Below are 18,054 nucleotides of genomic sequence, written 5' to 3' on the forward strand. Positions count from 1 at the left end.
TCTGCAGGCTCTCTGATCTTATTCTACTTTGGACTATATTCTGGAAAATAACGAAAGCAGAGCGATGTATGTGATGCCGACCAAACCAAACAGGAAGTGTCCTCTATCCCAAAGGATTTGACAATTCTATCTCCCAGTCACAGAGTTCACAACACAAGCTTCCTACATCTTTGTCGAATTAATCCTTTCCATAATTGGGAGGTGCAGTTTGAGATTATTATCCAGGTATTAGATTACTGATCAAGTTGTTTAGTATGTCTTTGGATGATGTGAAACAGGCTGTAGTTGATACCTCTCTGGGAGGTGGGGAAAGTTACATACTCCTGTGCTGAAATGCCATCCCATAAACTGTATTTTGCCAATGACTGTACAAGGAGGCTGCAGTTTCATTTGGGAGGCAGTGACAAGGTAAGTGCTCATTACCCTGCCATTCCACCAAGGGAAACCAGTCAGCGATATCTCCACCCGGATCAGATAAATGAAGGGCTCATTTTATAACCATTTACAGACCATGTGGAAAACAGCTTGTTCAGGGCAGTACGCTGCCACAGCACTGCTGTCTTAGAGTGTCAGGGACCCGGGTTCAATTCCAACCTTAGGTGACTGTGGAGTTTGTACATTCTCCCCATGTTTGCATGGGTTTCCTCCCACACTCCAAAGACGTGCAGGTTAGGTGGATTAGCCATGTAAGTGTTTGAAGTTATAGGGTTATGGTATGGAAGAGGGCCTGGGTAAGATACTCTGACAGAGAGTTGGTGCAGGCTTGATGGGCCGAACGACCTCTCTAGCACTGCTATTCTAAGAACAAGGAAAAGAAATAAAAAAGCTCCTTTTGAAACAGAATCTCATAATCTCCTGGAACCCCAGTTATTCACCAAACCCCCTTGCTCCCTGAACCTCTCCCCTGTCTATAACTATCATTTCTCCTTCCATTTCACCCCCCCGTCCCTGCAGCCTCCCTCCTTCTTACTCTGTCTCTCCGCTTACTCTCCTCTACCTCTGACCCTTTCTGTTCTCACTGCACCGTCCCTCACTCTAACTTTCCTGTCACCCTCGCTCCCAGCTCATCCACCCACCTCTCAGCTCACCCCATTCATTATCTCCTAGCCATACATCCTCTCACCTCTCTCACACCTCCAGCTCTCTTTCATCCTCCCCTTACATCACCTGTCGCCCCTCTCTTTTCGAACCCTCTCACCCTCTCCCCTCACTTTCCACACTCTGCTCTCCTCCCCTTTCATCCTTCATTCTCAACTGAGTTGCCGACCCATCAGGCTCAGTGTGGAGTCTGCCGGCATTGAAGATCGATCTCCAGGATACTGCTGTGTGCAACCCTGGAGAAACTATTATTTTTAAATTCATTTAAAAATAGGCCAGCATTTATTGCCCATCCCTGAGGATATTTAAGATTCAACCACATTGCTGTGGATCTGGAGTCCACAGGGAGGCCAGACTGGGTAAGGACGGCAGATTTCCTTCCCTTGAGAGGGTTGGACTATGAAGAGAGGCTGAATAGACTGGGTCTGTACTCGATGGAGTTTAGAAGGATGAGGGGAGATCTCATTGAGACGTATAAGATGATGAAGGGGATGGATAGGGTAGAGGTAGAGAGATTCTTCCCACTTAGAAAGGACAGCAGGACTAGAGGGCACAGCCTCAAGATAAGGGGGGAGCAGTTTAGAACGGAGTTGAGGAGGAACTTCTTCACTCAAAGGGTGGTGAATCTCTGGAATTCTCTGCCTGTTGAAGTGGTGGAGGCTGCCTCGCTAAATATATTTAAGACACGGGTAGATAGGTTTTTGGTAGACAAGGGGATTAAGGGTAATGGGGAGAAAGCGGGAAAGTGGAACTGATCCACTTCAGATCAGCCATGATCTTATTGAATGGCGGGGCAGGCTCGAAGGGCTAGATGGCCTACTCCTGCTCCTATTTCTTATGTTCTTATGTTCTAAAGGGACATCAGTGAACCAGATGGGTTTTTACAACAACCAACCAGGGTGTTATGGTCACCAGTAGACTTCTAATTCCAGATTTCAACATCATCGGACTATTAAAGAAGTTTTTTTGTCATTTTCTTTGAACGTTCTCTTTAGCAGATAGAAAAATCTTGAGCACTGAGGGTTGGCCTGATCTAGTTGTTCAACATTATGAGGGACGCGGACAGAGTGGATACGGACAGCTTAGTAGAAGGGTTAGTCATGAGGGGACATTGATTCAAGTTGAGGGGCAGGAGGTTGAGGGGAGATGTGAGAAAAAATGTTTTTCCCCAGAGGGTGGTGTGCCTGCCTGGGGAGGTGGTAGAAACTGGATGCCTCACATGCTTTAAGCAGTATCTAGCTGAGCATTTGGCAGATCATAACATTTAGGGCTATGGGCCAAGTGTTGGCAGATGGGATTGGGTGGGAGTTTCTAATGTGTTGATGCAGGTTTGATGAGCCGTTGGGGCTCTTCTGCGCTGTATGAAATTGGGAAGGAATGAAAACTGTTTGGCTGACAGTCAGCCAATTGGGTAATGACTCATTTTGCTTTCGAATTGCCATTGGAGGAACTAAGCCACAAGAATGTTTTGGTGGACTGATGGCTAGAGTGTGGGCTGAAAATGATGAAATGGAACATCCAGGGACACCTTTAATCAGGAAGATAAAAGCAAATTACTGCAGATGTCGGAAAGAAAGACAAAAATAGAAAATGCTGTAAAATCTCAGTAGGTCTGACAGCAATCACTCCCAAAGTTACTCCTTCATCACTATTTACACTGTGCAATTTAGAAATATTTAGGTGTTTACAATTGGGCAGAGATATTCTGTTCAGACCTGAAACTGGAAAATGTCACTGGCATCAAACATGCTATAAAATAAAGAATTGGTTGTTAAACTTTATTTCATTAAGGTGCCACTTCAAGAGAACTTCTGTGGAACAGATGTACTGCAAATATGGATGGCACAGTGGCACAGTGGTTAGCACTGCTGCCTCACAGTGCCGAGGCCTAGGTTCGATTCTGGCCTCAGGTCTTGTGGAGATTGCATGTTCTCGTATATCTGTATGGGTTTCCTTCGGTTTCCACCCATAGTCCAAAGATGTGCAGGTTGGGTGGAGTGGCCATTTGAAATTGCGCCTAGGATGTGTTGGTTATGGAGATTATCGGGATAAATGCGTGACACTCTAGGGATAGAGCGGGGAAAGATTGCCCCTGGTTAAGATACTCTGTCAGAGAGTTAGTGTAGACTCAATGGGTCAAATGGCCTCCTTCTGCACTGTAGGGATTCTAAATATTAATCATATCTTCCTGGGGCTCTTTGCAGCCTCCGTGAAAGAACCAGTTAACTCAAATAATTCAAAGCTAACCATTTCTGGAAAGCTGAGTGAAATGTTCCTGCAGTGATTTATAGAATCCCTGCAGGGCAGATGTAGACTACACAGCCCATCGAGCCTGCGCCAACAACAATCGTACCCAGGCCCTATCCCGGTAACCCCACCTATTTACCCTGCTAATGCACCAGACACTAATTTCGCATGGCCAATCAACATAACCCGCACACCTTTGGGCTGTGGGAAGAAATCCATGCAGACATTGGGAGAATGTGCAAACCCTACACAGACAGTGACCTGAGGCCAGAATTGAACCCTGGTCCTTGGCACTGAGATTCAGCAGTGCTAACCACTTTGGCACCTTGGGTAGATTTGACAATTTTGGCTTTGCCCCAGGTAATGGAGTACATTGAATTTGGACCAGCAATGGAACAGCACAGGGGCTAGTATGGCTGCCTCACAGCGTCCTGAGTTCCATTCCCGGTTTGGGTCACTGTCTGTGTGGAGTTGGCACATTCTCCCCGTGTCTGCGTGGGTTTCCTCCGGGTGCTCTGGTTTCCTCCCACAGTCCAAAGATGTGCGGGTTAGGTTGATTGGCTCTGCTAAGAAATTGCCCCTCAGTGTCCAGGGATGTGTAGGTTAGAGGGGATTAGTGGGTAAAATATGTAGGGATATGGGGACAGGGCCTGGGTGGGATTGTGGTCGGTGCAGACTCGATGGGCCGAAGGGCCTCTTTCCGCACTGTAGGGTTCTATGATTCTACCTGAACAGGTGTCGGAGTGTGGGTGACCAGGAGATTTTCACAATAACTTGTTGAGAGAAGTAGATAGGGTGGATTCTCAGAGGCTATTTCCCAGGGCTGAAATGGTCACTACGAGAGGACACAGATTTAAGGTGCGGGGAGGCAAGTACAGAAGTGATGTTAGGGGTAAGTTTTTCACTCAGAGGGTGGTGAGTGAATGGAATTGGCTGCCGTCAGTGGTGGTGGAGGCGAACTCGCTGGGGTCTTTTAAAAGACTCTCTGGATGAGAATATGGGATTTAATGGGATTGGGGGTTACAGATAGGTCTATGGATTGGTAAGTATTGATGTGATCGGCGCAACTTGTGGGCCGAAGGGCCTGTTTGTGCTGTAGTGTTCTATGTTCTAACTTCATTGCAGTGTTAATGTAAGCCTACTTGTGATACTAATAACCAAACTTCAGATTTGGCATTTTTTTTTGTTTAGCAATGACCAATATGCTGGCCCCTTTCACTGGGCTTAGCCCAGGGGATTGAAAGGGGCCACTTCTCAGGCCATTGGCTTGTCCATGGAATACATTGAATTTGGCCCAGGTTTGGGGTGGTTGGAATGTTCCATTCCCCCCCCTCGCTCCCCACCCCCCCCCCCCCCCCCCCTCCTCCCGCTCCAATTTTGAACTTGGTTGAGCCCACGTCACGAGCCGGGGCCGTTGGCCGTGACGTCAGTTCCGGCCGGGCGGCTCGAGACGAGGGCGCTGCGCTCGAGCAAAACAAGAAGTGGGGAAAAAAAAACCCCCCGCCCCCGAGGCCAACCGGCGGCTTCGGATGTTTTAAAACAAAAACCGACCATCCTGTGGCGAATCGGATAACTTTCGTGGCTAAATAGCGGTATCTGCTTTTTTAAAAAAAAAGAAAAAATTGCGCGTCGGATCCTGCCAGAAAGATGTCGGCACAGGCCCAAATGCGAGCCATGCTCGACCAGCTCATGGGAACATCCAGGGACGGTAAGCGCGATAATGGTCAACCTTTTGTTTTCCCTTTAACTGTCGTTGAAAAACCTTAATGTCGATGTTTTTTTCCCACTCCCCCCGCCGATGAATCGAAGTAATATGTCCGCTTGTGGAGATTCTCCGGCCAATATGGTGGACCGAAACCCCAGCGCCCCGCCCCGTCTGGTTTCGAGTGATTGACGGGCGCGGCTTTGGCCAATCAGCATTGGCCTCTCCGCTAAGTGACGGCGGGCCTGGCCAATGGGAGCGCCGCGCCCAGGTTTCTGGCCAATCGGCGGAGCGGGACGTCGCCGGTCGCTGGGAAGCGGGCGTTGTGATTGGCCGTTGGCGAGGTGGACGCGTGCCAATGAGTGACTGCGGCTGCTGGAGTGGGTGGGACTTCTCGCTGTTTGCTCAGCCAATGGGAAGCCTCAGATCCGGTGAACCAGGTTCCTTTGCCTGCCTGTGTGCGTGTGTGTTGGAGATGAGAGCCTCCAGTCATCATAGGATCCCTACAGTTGTAGTAAAGGGCAGCTCCTGTTGATCTGGTTCACCATATCCCTTCATTGCTTTCAGTTTAAAGTTTATTTATGAGTGTCACAAGTGGGCTTACATTGCAGTGAAGTTACTGTGAAAATCCTCTAATTGCCACACTCTGGTGCCTGTTCGGGTACACTGAGGGAGAATTTAGCATAGCCGATGCACCTAACTAGCATGTCTTTCAGACTCTGGGAGGAAACCAGAGCACCCAGAGGAAACCCATGCAAACACAGGGAGAAGTGCAGACTGCATGCAGATAGTGACCCAAGCCAGGAATTGAACCTGGGTGCCTGACAGCACTGCTAACCGCTGTGCCATTCAAGCTTATTAGAGATTTGTGCAGAAAATCTGGGAACATTAGAAATGTGGAATTATTTATGGAATTGCATCATTCTTGCCTAGATTACTGTCTGTGTTTGCGTGGGGTTCCCTCCAGGTGCTCTGGTTTTCTCTCATAGCTAGGAGACTTGTTGGTTCATTGGCCATGCTAAATTCTCCCTCAGTGTACCCAAATAGGTGTCGGAGTGTGGTGACTAGGGGATTATCACAGTAACTTCATTGCAGTATTAATACAAACCTACTTGTGACACTAATAAATACTTTAAATTTTGAAACAGTTAATAGTTTTGTGTGCAGTTCCTGTTTTACTTCATTTCCCCTTGATTCCACTTATAATAAAGCTCTATTTCCATCACACCTGTGACACAGGACAGATTGGCCATTGGTTGCTGTGCTGAGGGCCATTCTGGTAGGGAAAGAAAAATCTCCAGATGCATAAAAATACATGCATCATGTCTTAAGTACCCTCAAGCAGTTTCATGGCTGGAATTGATCATCTGATTCATTTGATAATTACAATTTGTCTATTGACTTTGTGTTTGTAATCATTCCTTGGTGCTGAAGATGCTATCAAATTCCATACACGTCTGAAATATATATTCACTTGGGGGATTTGCAGTGGTTTTTTTTTTGTGGTGTTAATCTTGCAACTTTCTGCAACACTACTCAGTGGTGAAACATAAAGACTATCTCATCCTTAGGGCCCTTAAAAAAAACTTGAAATCAACCAGTTAGCAAGGATTAGGACCAGCTTTGATATCCCTTTGATTTTTTTCTGTATTTCTTTTGTCTTTCTAAATCTTTGTTTAAACAGTGAGTGCTGAAGACATCGGGGGGAAATGGCTTGGAGAGGAGTTACCAACGGTATGAGGGAACTAAATTAACACACACAGCTGAAGTGGTGAGAGTCCCTCTTTTAAAGTCACCATAACTCCATCTGTCTGTCACTAGTGAAGGCAATCTAATAATTTCCAAGTAACGTTACTTGGATGTAATGAGAAGTAAATGATATACTACAACTATAGAGGCTTCAGACCTGGGATTACTTCTGTCTTGATTAATCACTTTTACCTACTTTACAGAGGGAATATGGAGATGTTCTAATGATGCATTTGACTGTTGAAGTGCATAAAAAGATCAGAAAATAAGTCAGTTTTCTTTGAAAACCTCATTTAAAATTAATTTGATTCTAAGGTGGAGGTACCACATTTTGGCCACTTTTAGGTTTGTTTGCTTAGTAAGCGATGGAAGTTCCCATTGTGAAAGTTCATAATTAATAGGGATTTCCATTACACATGATGGGTGAAGGGCATCACCTAAATCTTGTAATCTGAGTTAATAAAGATGCCTACACAATCCTGTATGAAAGCAAAATGCTGTGGATGCTGTATATCTGAACTAAAAACAAAAACAAATGCTCAGATAAGGTAGCATTTATGCAGAGAAACAGAGTTCATGGTTTAGGTTGATGAAATTTCATCTCAGACCTGAAACAATAACTCTATTTCTCACCACAAATGCTGCCTGATTTGCCAAGTATTTCCTGCATATTTTTTATTTTTATTACACAAATCCTGTTTTGCTACTCAACCAATTTGCTGAAGTCTATAATGCTGAAAGTTAATTGAAAAAGGTCATGGCAACTGTAGAACTTGTTGCTTGGATCCAAAATCTAATTTCTGTGTATTTTGAAACTTTTATTTTGATACATATTCCTAAAGCTTTTGCTAGTATATAAACATATTTGACAATACAATTGGCAGGTTAAGAATTAAGTCATTCAGGACTAAAGATTCAAGGTAACTAACTTTAGCCTATCACCTTGGAGTTAAATCCAAGCAATGACTTGTTAAATTGTCATGGCTTAATAGGTAATTGCGTGTAACTGTCTTGATATTGGATTAAATCTCATATAATATGATGCATTATTAGCAGATTCAGAACCCCAGGATGGTAGTCTATTTTTCATCAATTGGAAACGAATCTACACATTAAATACAATTTCACCATGACCGTTACTAGGTTAGAGTTTTGTCACTTCTCATCTTGAGGTGATCTGCGCCATTGAAGAGGATGATAAAGAAACTGTCCTTGGCTATATGTGCCATATTCACAAAACAAACAATCCAGTCTTATCTCCCTCATCTCCACCCTTCCATTAGCAATAGGGGATTGGAGCAAAACTGACCATCTGCCCTTTTTGTGTCCTACAGGTTTTTTCATTTTACTGAGAAAATTTTATGGAAAATATATTCTAAGCATGATGTATGATATACAAAGCGAACAAAGAAAATTACAGCACAGGAGCAGGCCTTTTGGCCTTCCAAGTCTGCACCGACCCATGCTGCCTGACTGAATTAAAGTACTCGACCCTTCCGGGGACTGTATCCCTTCGTTCCCATCCTATTCATGTATTTGTCAAGATGCCCCTTAAAAGTCACTATCGTATCCGCTTCCACTTCTGGGCACCCACCACCCTTTGTTTAAAAAAAAAACTGTCTTATACATCTCCTTTAAACCTTGCCCCTCGCACCTTAATCCTATGCCCTCTAATAATTGACTCTCCCACACTTGGAAAAAGCTTCTGACTATCCACGCTGTCCCATGTCCCTCATAATCTTGTAGAATTACTTAGGGCAGCTCGGTAGCACAGTGGTTAGCACTGCTGCTTCACAGCTCCAGGAACGTTGGCTCGATTCCTGGCTTGGGTATCTGTGTGGAGTTTGCACATTCTCCCCATGTCTGTGTGGGTTTCCTCCCACAGTCCAAAGATATGCAGGTTAGGTCGATTGGCCATGCTAAAAAAAAAAATGCCCCTCAGTGTCCCGAGATGCTTAGGTTAGAGGGATTAGTGGGTAAATATGCGGGTAGGGCCTGGGTGGGATTGTGGTCGGTGCAGACTCGATGTGCCCAGTGGCCTTTTTCTGCACTGCAGGATTTCTACGATTCTATGACTTCTATCAGGCCGCTCCTCAATGTCCATCATTCTAGTGAGAACAAACAAAGTTTCTCCAGCCTCTGCTCATAGCTAATGCCCTCCATACCAGGCAACATCCTTTTAAATCTTTTCTGTACCCTCTCTAAAGCCTCCCCGTCCTTCTGGTCGTCTGGCGACCAGACTTGAACACTATATTCCAACTGCATCCTATATAAAGCTGCAACATGACTTGCCAGTTTTTAAATTCAACGACCTAGCCAATGAAAGCAAGCACGCCGTAAGTCTTACATAACATAAGAACATAAGAAATAGGAGCAGGAGTAGGCCATCCAGCCCTTCGAGCCTGCCCTGCCATTCAATAAGATCATAGCTGATCTGTCGTGTCTCAGTTCCACGTTCCTGCCCTCTCCCCATAACGCTTAATCCCCTCGCTTATCAAAAACCCATCAACCCGCGTCTTAAAAAGATTTAGCGAGGCAGCCTCCATCACCTCAACGGGCAGAGAATTCCAGAGATTCACCACCCTTTGAGTGAAGAAGTTCTAAACCGCCCCCCCTTTATCTTGAGGCTGTGCCCCCTAGTCCTGCTGTCCTTTCTGAGCGGGAAGAGCCTCTCCACCTCTATCCTATCCATCCCATTCATCATCTTATACGTCTCAATGAGATCTCCCCTCATTCTTCTAAACTCTAACGAGTACAAGCCTAGTTTATTCAGCCTCTCCTCATAGCTCAACCCCCTCAACTCCGGTATCAGCCTAGTAAACCTCCTCTGCACTCCCTCCAAGGCCAAAATATCCTTGCGTAAGTACGGCGACCAAAACTGCACACAGTACTCCAGCTGCGGCCTCACCAATGCCCTGTACAGCTGCAGCAAGACCTCCCTACTTTTATATTCAATCCCCCTCGCTATGAAGGCCAGCATCCCATTCGCCTTCCTGACCACCTGCTGCACCTGCAGGCTGGGTTTTTGTGACTCATGCACAAGGACCCCGAGGTCCCTCTGCACCGTCGCCTGCTGCAGTTTTTCGCCCCGTAAGTAATAGTCCTTCCTACCATTATTCCTACCAAAGTGGACCACCTCGCACTTGCCAACATTAAATTCCATTTGCCATTTCCTGGCCCATTCGCCCAGCCTATCTAGATCCTTCTGCAGACTCTCCACACCGTCCGCGCAATTTGCCGTTCCCCCAATCTTGGTGTCATCAGCAAATTTCGACACCATACACTCGGTTCCCTCCTCCAGATCATCTATATAAATGGTAAATAGCTGAGGCCCCAGCACTGACCCCTGGGGCACTCCACTAGTCACCAACCGCCAATCTGAGCAGCACCCATTAACCCCCTCTCTCTGTCTCCTATTTGACAACCAATCCTCTGTCCACGCTAACACCCTACCCCCAACTCCATGCCCCCTTACCTTCTGCAATAACCTCTTGTGAGGTACCTTGTCAAACGCCTTCTGAAAATCAAGAAAGACCACATCCACCGGCTCTCCTCTATCCACCGCCCTAGACACGTCCTCATAGAACTCCAATAAATTTGTCAGACGCGACTTCCCCTTAATGAAACCGTGCTGTGTCTGCTCTATCAAGCAATTCCCCTCAAGATGCCTCGTTATTTCCTCCTTGATGACGGATTCTAACATTTTACCCACAACAGACGTTAAGCTAGCCGGCCTATAATTCCCTGCCTTTTGCCTGCCACCCTTCTTAAACAACGGCGTAACATTAGCCGTTTTCCAATCTTCCAGCACTTCCCCGGAATCCAGCGACGTCTGGAAAATAACCACCAAGGCATCCACTATCACCTCCGCCATTTTCTTGACTATCTTCTCCATTTGCATTGCTGCTTTGACCTGTGTACCTGTATATCCAGATCTCACTGCCTGTCGATACTCTTAAGGATTCTGCCATTTACTGTATATTTCCCTCTGGCACTAAGGAGCAATTTAGCATTGCCAAAATGCATTACCTCACATTTGTCCAGGTTAAACTCCATCTGCCATTCTCTCTGCCGAAGTCTCCAACCGATCTGTATCCTGCTGTATCTTCTGACGGTCCTCATCGCTATCTGCAATTCCACCAACCTTTGTATCGTCCACATAATCAAACCAGAATCATTTTTCTCCAAATCATTTATATATATATATTACAAACAGCAAAGGTCCCAGCGTTGATCTCTGAGGAGTACCGCTTGTCACAGCCCTCCATTCAGATATGCGAATCTAGAAGTTTTCTACAGTTTAGTGATTCTAATTGAGTGAGTTTATGTGATAAATTATGAATTATGTGCAGTAAATTTTTTGTGTTACTTAGGATTCATTTGTTGAATCCAGCATAAGGAAAGTGTATTGGAGGAAAAAAGAGGTATTAAATGCCAATAAATTGACATGAGGAGCACTGATTCAGTAATTAAATTAGTATTATTAAGTATTCCAGATTTTTGTTAACCAGAATTGTTTGCCTTGAAGAATAACAGAATTATAATTATCATTACTCTTCTAAAAAAAAAACTTAGCAAAGTAAGATTTGTTTGAAAAGAAAGTCAGTTAAAAGGCTGAGTAATGTTGCAATAGCGTATCAAATGAGCATTTCAAAAGTTGACTTTTGACTCTGCAATTTTTGACATCTATTTAAATTTTTAAAGTATATCATTAACTACTAGTAGAGATTAAGTGAACTCAGATTTGGTAATCGGGCTAGGGCACAGATGTAATTCAGTTTCCATTTCAAAATCATATATTCTGTCCTTTGTTTTTATATAATGCTCTGATTTTATATTTTTCATATTTATGAGCATGACTTTGGGCAGTTTGTGAAGCAGAAGTAGAATTTTTTGGAACGTAAGAGATTCTCTCCCACACTAAAGAACTGGGAGATGCAAAACTGAGGTGCTGCAACTTTGGGAGGGAGACAAGTTGGCCAATTCAATAAAAAGTCAGTATTCTGAGTGCCCTGAGATGTTTTTATCCTGCCTTCTTTCAGTTCTTCTGACTTGCATTTCCCCAGTACTGCCAAATCATGAGAAGCGTCCAGGCAATTCATACTGCAAGAGCATAGACTCAGTGTCTTGACCTCTCCTCATGGATTGAAGAGTGATTCATATTCCTGTTTCACAACCTTGGACTGTTTTGGGTCTGTAAATTTGAGTTTAGCACAAACTACTTTGGAATGCATTATGTGGAGTCTGATTTTTGGTCATTTGGAGGTTGGTGATAAGGGTCATTAAATGTTGTTTTGAGGCAGCTTAGGACCTACGCCACCAACCTAGTTGATTTCAGGCTCACCAGAATGGTGGACAAAGATGATCTGGCTAATAATGTATACCTTTACTTCCCAAAAGTGTTGATAAAGTACTGAGTAGATGGGGAAAATATTGGGGTTGAAATCAGATATTGTGGGATTATGGGACAATAATTACTTTGGATGGATAACTATAGGAAATCACAAACTAAAGATTGTTAATTAAATTTGACCTAATTGATGCTTTGAGTTTTATAATCATAGAGTTCACAGTGTCGACAGAGGCCATTCGGCTCATCAGGTCTGCACCGATCACAAGCCCTATCCCCATAACCCCATGCACTTACCCTAGCTATTCCCTCTGGCACAAAGGGGCAATTTAGCATAGCCAGCCCACCTAACCCACACATCTTTGGATTGTGGGAGGAAACCGGAGCACCTGGAGGAATCTCATGCAGATTTGGGGAGAATATACAAACTCCACACAGACAATGACCCAAGCCAGGAATTGAACCCTGGTGCTGTGAGGCAGTAGAGCTAACCACCCTGCCACTGCACTGCCTGGATGGGAGCAACAGCATTATCCACTAATGCATCTCCCGAAGTTTGATTACATTTGGAGTAAGAGCTGGTGGGACAGGTCTTTTTCTATTAGGCCTAATGTGTTTTTTTTTCATTTATGTCTTTCCCAGAAAAAAAATGCATGTTGGCTATGTTGATGTGCAGCCTACTTCAACGTCTGGATGGTTAGATCTCCAGAGAGCAGTTATTTTTTAAATTCTCTTTCATGTGTTCACACCATGTATGGTTCAAAGTAACTGATTTAAAAAAAAATCTAGGGCTAATAGTTAATTAACAAATATAGTTTTATAATGTAATGCTCAGGACCATTGAATATAAACTAAGACTGTGCTACTGAAGCAATATAAGATTTATTGTGCTCCATTTTCATCCCCTCTCTTAAATACAAGTCTTTGGGAAGGAGCAAACAGGATGACTTTAATTTAAAATTTTAGTACTACAATGAGAATAGGCTTCAAATTATTTGTAGATATACAGGCCTTGTATGTACGTGATTATATAACAAATGGGGAGTTGATAGTAAGCCAGTTTACTTGAAGTGGTTAAGGATGGTCATACTAATAAAATCCATATGTGAAGAGCCCACTTCATGGCTAGTAATTATTCCTATTCACAGAGCTATTTTTTTTGTATGTAATAATCTCCCAAGCCCCAGAGGTATGTACAGAATTACTGTAGTTCATTACGAGAACTTGGATAGGTTCATGAGTGAAGAGTGCCTTTCCTGTAATATGGAATAAATTGTTATTTGGAATGAATAGTTTGAAAAAATGACAAACATGTTGAATGGTGTGATGTTGCGTTGTTGACAAGCTAAGACAGACTTCGTGGAACTGATCTTCTTTTCAAATGTTCATACTTCTGCATTATCCAAATTTAAAAGTGAAAATTAGAATCTAATCAAGTGCTTGTGTCTCCCCACTTTCCTGTCTGCTTCAGTGAAGTTTTGAGGGCTCTAACTTTAAACAAGAGGCATCAGACTTGAATGTATGGCAGTGGGTATTTTGCATTCATATTCTTCAATGAAGAGAAAATGATTGGAAAAAAAATAAGGAAAGTCAGTAAAGCTGCTGGTGCTTTTCTAATATCCAGCCATTCATGTTTTTATGTTCAATGACATTTTTGTCAATGTTATTCTCCATATAATACAATGATGTGCTGTATAAAAACAGATGAATTAGAAGCAGGTGTAGACCATTAGGCCCCTTGATGCTGCTGCACCATTGAGTAAGATCATGGCTGATCTGATTGAGGCAGAGAGTGGGGGTCAACGGGTGCTATTCGGATTGGCGGATGGTGACTAGTGGAGTGCCCCAGGGGTCGGTGCTGGGGCCTCAGCTTTTTACCGTTTATATAGATGATCTGGAGGAGGGAACCGAGTGTACAGTGTCGAAATTTGCTGATGACACCAAGATTGGGGGAACGGCAAATTGTGCAGAGGGTGTGGAGAGTCTGCAGAAGGATCTAGATAGGCTGGGCGAATGGGCCAGGAAATGGCAAATGGAATTTAATGTTGGCAAGTGTGAGGTGGTCCACTTTGGTAGGAAGAATGGTAGGAAGGACTATTACTTACGGGGCGAAAAACTGCAGCAGGCGACGGTGCAGAGGGACCTCGGGGTCCTTGTGCATGAGTCGCAAAAACCCAGCCTGCAGGTGCAGCAGGTGGTCAGGAAGGCGAATGGGATGCTGGCCTTCATAGCAAGGGGGATTGAATATAAAAGTAGGGAGGTCTTGCTGCAGCTGTACAGGGCATTGGTGAGGCCGCAGCTGGAGTACTGTGTGCAGTTTTGGGCACCGCACCTGCGCAAAGATATTTTGGCCTTGGAGGGAGTGCAGAGGAGGTTTACTAGGCTGATACTGGAGTTGAGGGGGTTGAGCTATGAGGAGAGGCTGAATAAACTAGGCTTGTACTCGTTAGAGTTTAGAAGAATGAGGGGAGATCTCATTGAGACGTATAAGATGATGAATGGGGTGGATAGGATAGAGGTGGAGAGACTCTTCCCGCTCAAAAAAGACAGTAGGACTAGGGGGCACAGCCTCAAGATAAAGGGGGGACGGTTTAGAACAGAGTTGAGGAGGAACTTCTTCACTCAAAGGGTGGTGAATCTCTGGAATTCTCTGCCCGTTGAAGTGGTGGAGGCTGCCTCGCTAAATATTTTTAAGACGCGGGTTGATGGGTTTTTGATAAGAGAGGGGATTAAGGGTTATGGGGAGAGGGCGGGAAAGTGGAACTGAGCCACGACAGATCAGCCATGATCTTATTGAATGGCGGGGCAGGCTCGAAGGGCTAGATGGCCTACTCCTGCTCCTATTTCTTATGTTCTTATGTTCTGATTGACTTCAGTGTCACTATCCTGCGTACTCTGATATCCTTTCCACCACTGTGGTAAAAATATTCACTGATCCTGTCTCTATCACTCTGATGAAAAGAGTTTCATGGACTCCCAAACTTTCATCATCTGTATCATAGAGGTTTACAGCATGGAAACAGGCCCTTTGGCCCAACTTGTCTATGCTGCCCTTATTTTTTTTAAAACCCCTAAGCTAATAAATTTGGATAATTCAGAAATATAAATATTTGAAAAGAAAATCAGTTCCATGAAGTCTGTCTTAGCTTGTCACCAAGGCAACATCACAGCATTCAACATGTTTGTCATTTTTTTCAAACTATTCATTCCAAATAGCAATTTAGGAAAGGCACTCTTCACTCATGACCTTTCCAAGTTCTCTTAATGGACTACAGTAATTCGGTACACACCTCTGGGTCTTGGGAGGTTATTACACACAAAAAAGATAGCTCTGTGAATAGGAATAATTGCTAGCCATGAAGTGGGCTCTTCACATATGGATTTTATTAGTATGACCATCCTTAACCACTTCAAGTAAATTGGCATACTATCAACTCCCCATTTGTTACATAATCACGTACGTACAAGGCCTATCTATTTCTCAAAATAGTTTGAAGCCTATTCTCATTGCTGATAGTACTAAAATTGCCTGCATTTGGCCCATATCCCTCTGTACCCATCGTACCCGTGTAACTATTTAAATGCTTTTTAAAAGATAAAATTGTACCCGCCTCTGCTATACCCCTCACAGCTTGTTCCAGACACTCACCACCCTCTGTGTGAAAAAATTGCCCCTCTGGACATTTTTGTATCTCTCCCCTCTCATCTTAAGCCTATGCCCTCTAGTTTTAGATTCCCCTACCTTTGGGAAAAGATGTTGACTATCTACCTTGTCTATGCCCCTCATTATTTTATAGACCTCTATAAAGTCACCCCTCAGCCTCCTAATCTCCAGAGAAAAAAGTCCCAGTCTATTCAGTGTCTCCCTATAACTTAATTCATCAAGCCCCGGTAGCGTCCTAGTAAATCTTTTCCGCACTGTTTCTCGTTTAATAATATCCTTTCTATAATAGGGTGACCAGAATTGCACATGGTATTCCAAGTGTGGCCTTACCAATGTCTTGTACAACTTCAACAAGACATCCCAACTCCTTCCTGTATTCAGTGTTCTGAGCGATGAAACCAAGCATGCTGAATTCCTTCTTCACCACTCTGTCCACCTGTGACTCCACTTTCAAGAAGTTACGAACATGTGCCCCTAGATCTCTTTATTCTGTAACTTGCCCCCACGCCTTACCATTAACTGAGTAAATTGTTTTTAAATTATGCCCTACTTCTGGTCTCTCCCACAAGGGAAACAAAGAACAAAACCAGCCTGGGAAACAGGCCCTTCGGCCCAATGAGCCCACGCTGCCATCTCAACACCACCTCTGTACCCATGACCCCTATCTAATGTTTATGGCCATCCAGATTGAGCGAAAACTGACTTAGGGACAATTTATTCCTGCCAATCAGCCTAACAGCACATCTTTGGGGTGTGGGAGGAAACCGGAGCACCCGGAGAAAACCCACGCAAGCACGGGGAGAATGCGCAAACTCCCACAGACACCGGCCCAAATCCACGTGTCTGCACAGCAATCAGCGATAGTCACTGAGCTGTCGTCTTGCCCATTTTTTTAAAAAGATTAAAATTTAGAAAGAGGCCCTTCGACCCATCGAGTCTGCACCGAACACAATCCCTACCCCCATATATTACTCCCACTAATCTATGCATCCCTGGACGCTAAGAGGCAATTTCTTAGCATGGCCAATCAACCTAACCCGCACATCTTTGGACTGTAGGAGGAAACCCATTCAGACATGAGGAGAATGTGCAAACTCCACACAGACAGTGACCTGAGCCAGGAATTGAACCCAGGACCCTGGAGCTCTGAAGCAGCAGTGCTAACCACTGTGCCACCCCTCAGTCCCCCAAACATCCCCTCACATCCACCTTGCCAAACTCCCTCAGGATCTTATTTGGTTCAGTAAGATCCTCATTCTTTTGGATTTCATTGGATTAAGGCCCAATCTTTCTTCATAGGATAACCCTCTCACCCCAGGAATCATTCAAGGGAACATTTTCTGAACTGTTTCTATTGCAAATACCTCCTTTCTTAAATAAGACTAAAACTGTGCACAGTATTCCAGATGTGGTCTCACCAATGCCCTCCATAACAGTAAAACAAAATGCCTACTTTTATATTCCGTCTCTTTGCAATATCAACATTTCGTTTGCCTTCCTAATCACCTGCTGTATCTGCACATCAACTTTTTGTGATTCATGTACCAGGACAGCCATGCCCCTCTGTACCACTGAGTTCTGTTGTCTTTCTCCATTTTATAAATGCACTGTTTTTCTGTTTCTTCCTGCCAAAATGGACAAGATCACAATTCCCACATTATACTCCATGTGCTAAGTATGTGTGTTCCGGTATTAACTGCTGAATATTTGCACTGCAATAACTCCTTTCACCTGTGAAGAGTGACTGGGAAAATCATTTAAAACACTAAATGTTAACATGTTAATATGAGGACATTTCAAATTTGCCACAGGCTCATGTACTAACCAATCGTGAAATTTGTGTCTGAATATACAGAAAGTTGCTAATTTGGATGTATTAAAATTGTTAGTTTTAGAGCTGCGTTTCCTGCTGTGCTAAAAACTGCACAGTAGGTAGTCTCACAATGCCAGATTAAAGTCCAACAGGTTTGGTAGCAGGAGCTTTCGGAACGTTGCGCTCCAAAAGCTCGTGCTACCAAAAAACCCTGTTGGACTTTAACCTAGTGTTGTGAGACTACTTACTATGCCTACCACAGTCCAACACTGGCAACTCCACATTATGGCTAAAAATTGCCAGTAGAATTTATGTGACTAATTTATTATTTACATAGGATATATGCACAGAAGCAGGCCTTTTAGCCCAGTCACTCCATGCCAGTATTTTTGCTCCATTCAAACTCCTCACATCTTTTATCACCTAAATTT

General features: G+C 44.1%; 1 protein-coding gene across 7 annotated transcripts in view; it reads left to right on the forward strand.

Moving 5' to 3' along the window:
• Positions 1-355: 355 nt before the first annotated feature.
• Positions 356-18,054, forward strand: part of LOC145361526 (putative RNA-binding protein Luc7-like 2) — an 84,683-nt gene continuing 66,984 nt past the window's right edge. For 3 of the 7 annotated variants that reach the window (XM_080217345.1, XM_080217346.1, XM_080217348.1), the window contains exon 1: positions 4,774-5,053. Coding sequence is in view for 4 of the 7 variants with exons in the window: in XM_080217342.1 (XP_080073468.1) it covers positions 4,993-5,053 (61 nt within the window). In the remaining 3 variants the exon portion in view is untranslated. Of the gene's footprint in view, positions 409-4,772; positions 5,054-18,054 lie in introns of those variants that run through there. The other 4 variants (XM_080217339.1, XM_080217341.1, XM_080217342.1 and 1 more) reach the window with 2 other exon arrangements.

This window comes from Carcharhinus amblyrhynchos, chromosome 35 (genome assembly GCF_965287045.1).
Source record: "Carcharhinus amblyrhynchos chromosome 35, sCarAmb.v2.hapA, whole genome shotgun sequence".
In the NCBI taxonomy this organism is placed as follows: domain Eukaryota; kingdom Metazoa; phylum Chordata; class Chondrichthyes; order Carcharhiniformes; family Carcharhinidae; genus Carcharhinus; species Carcharhinus amblyrhynchos.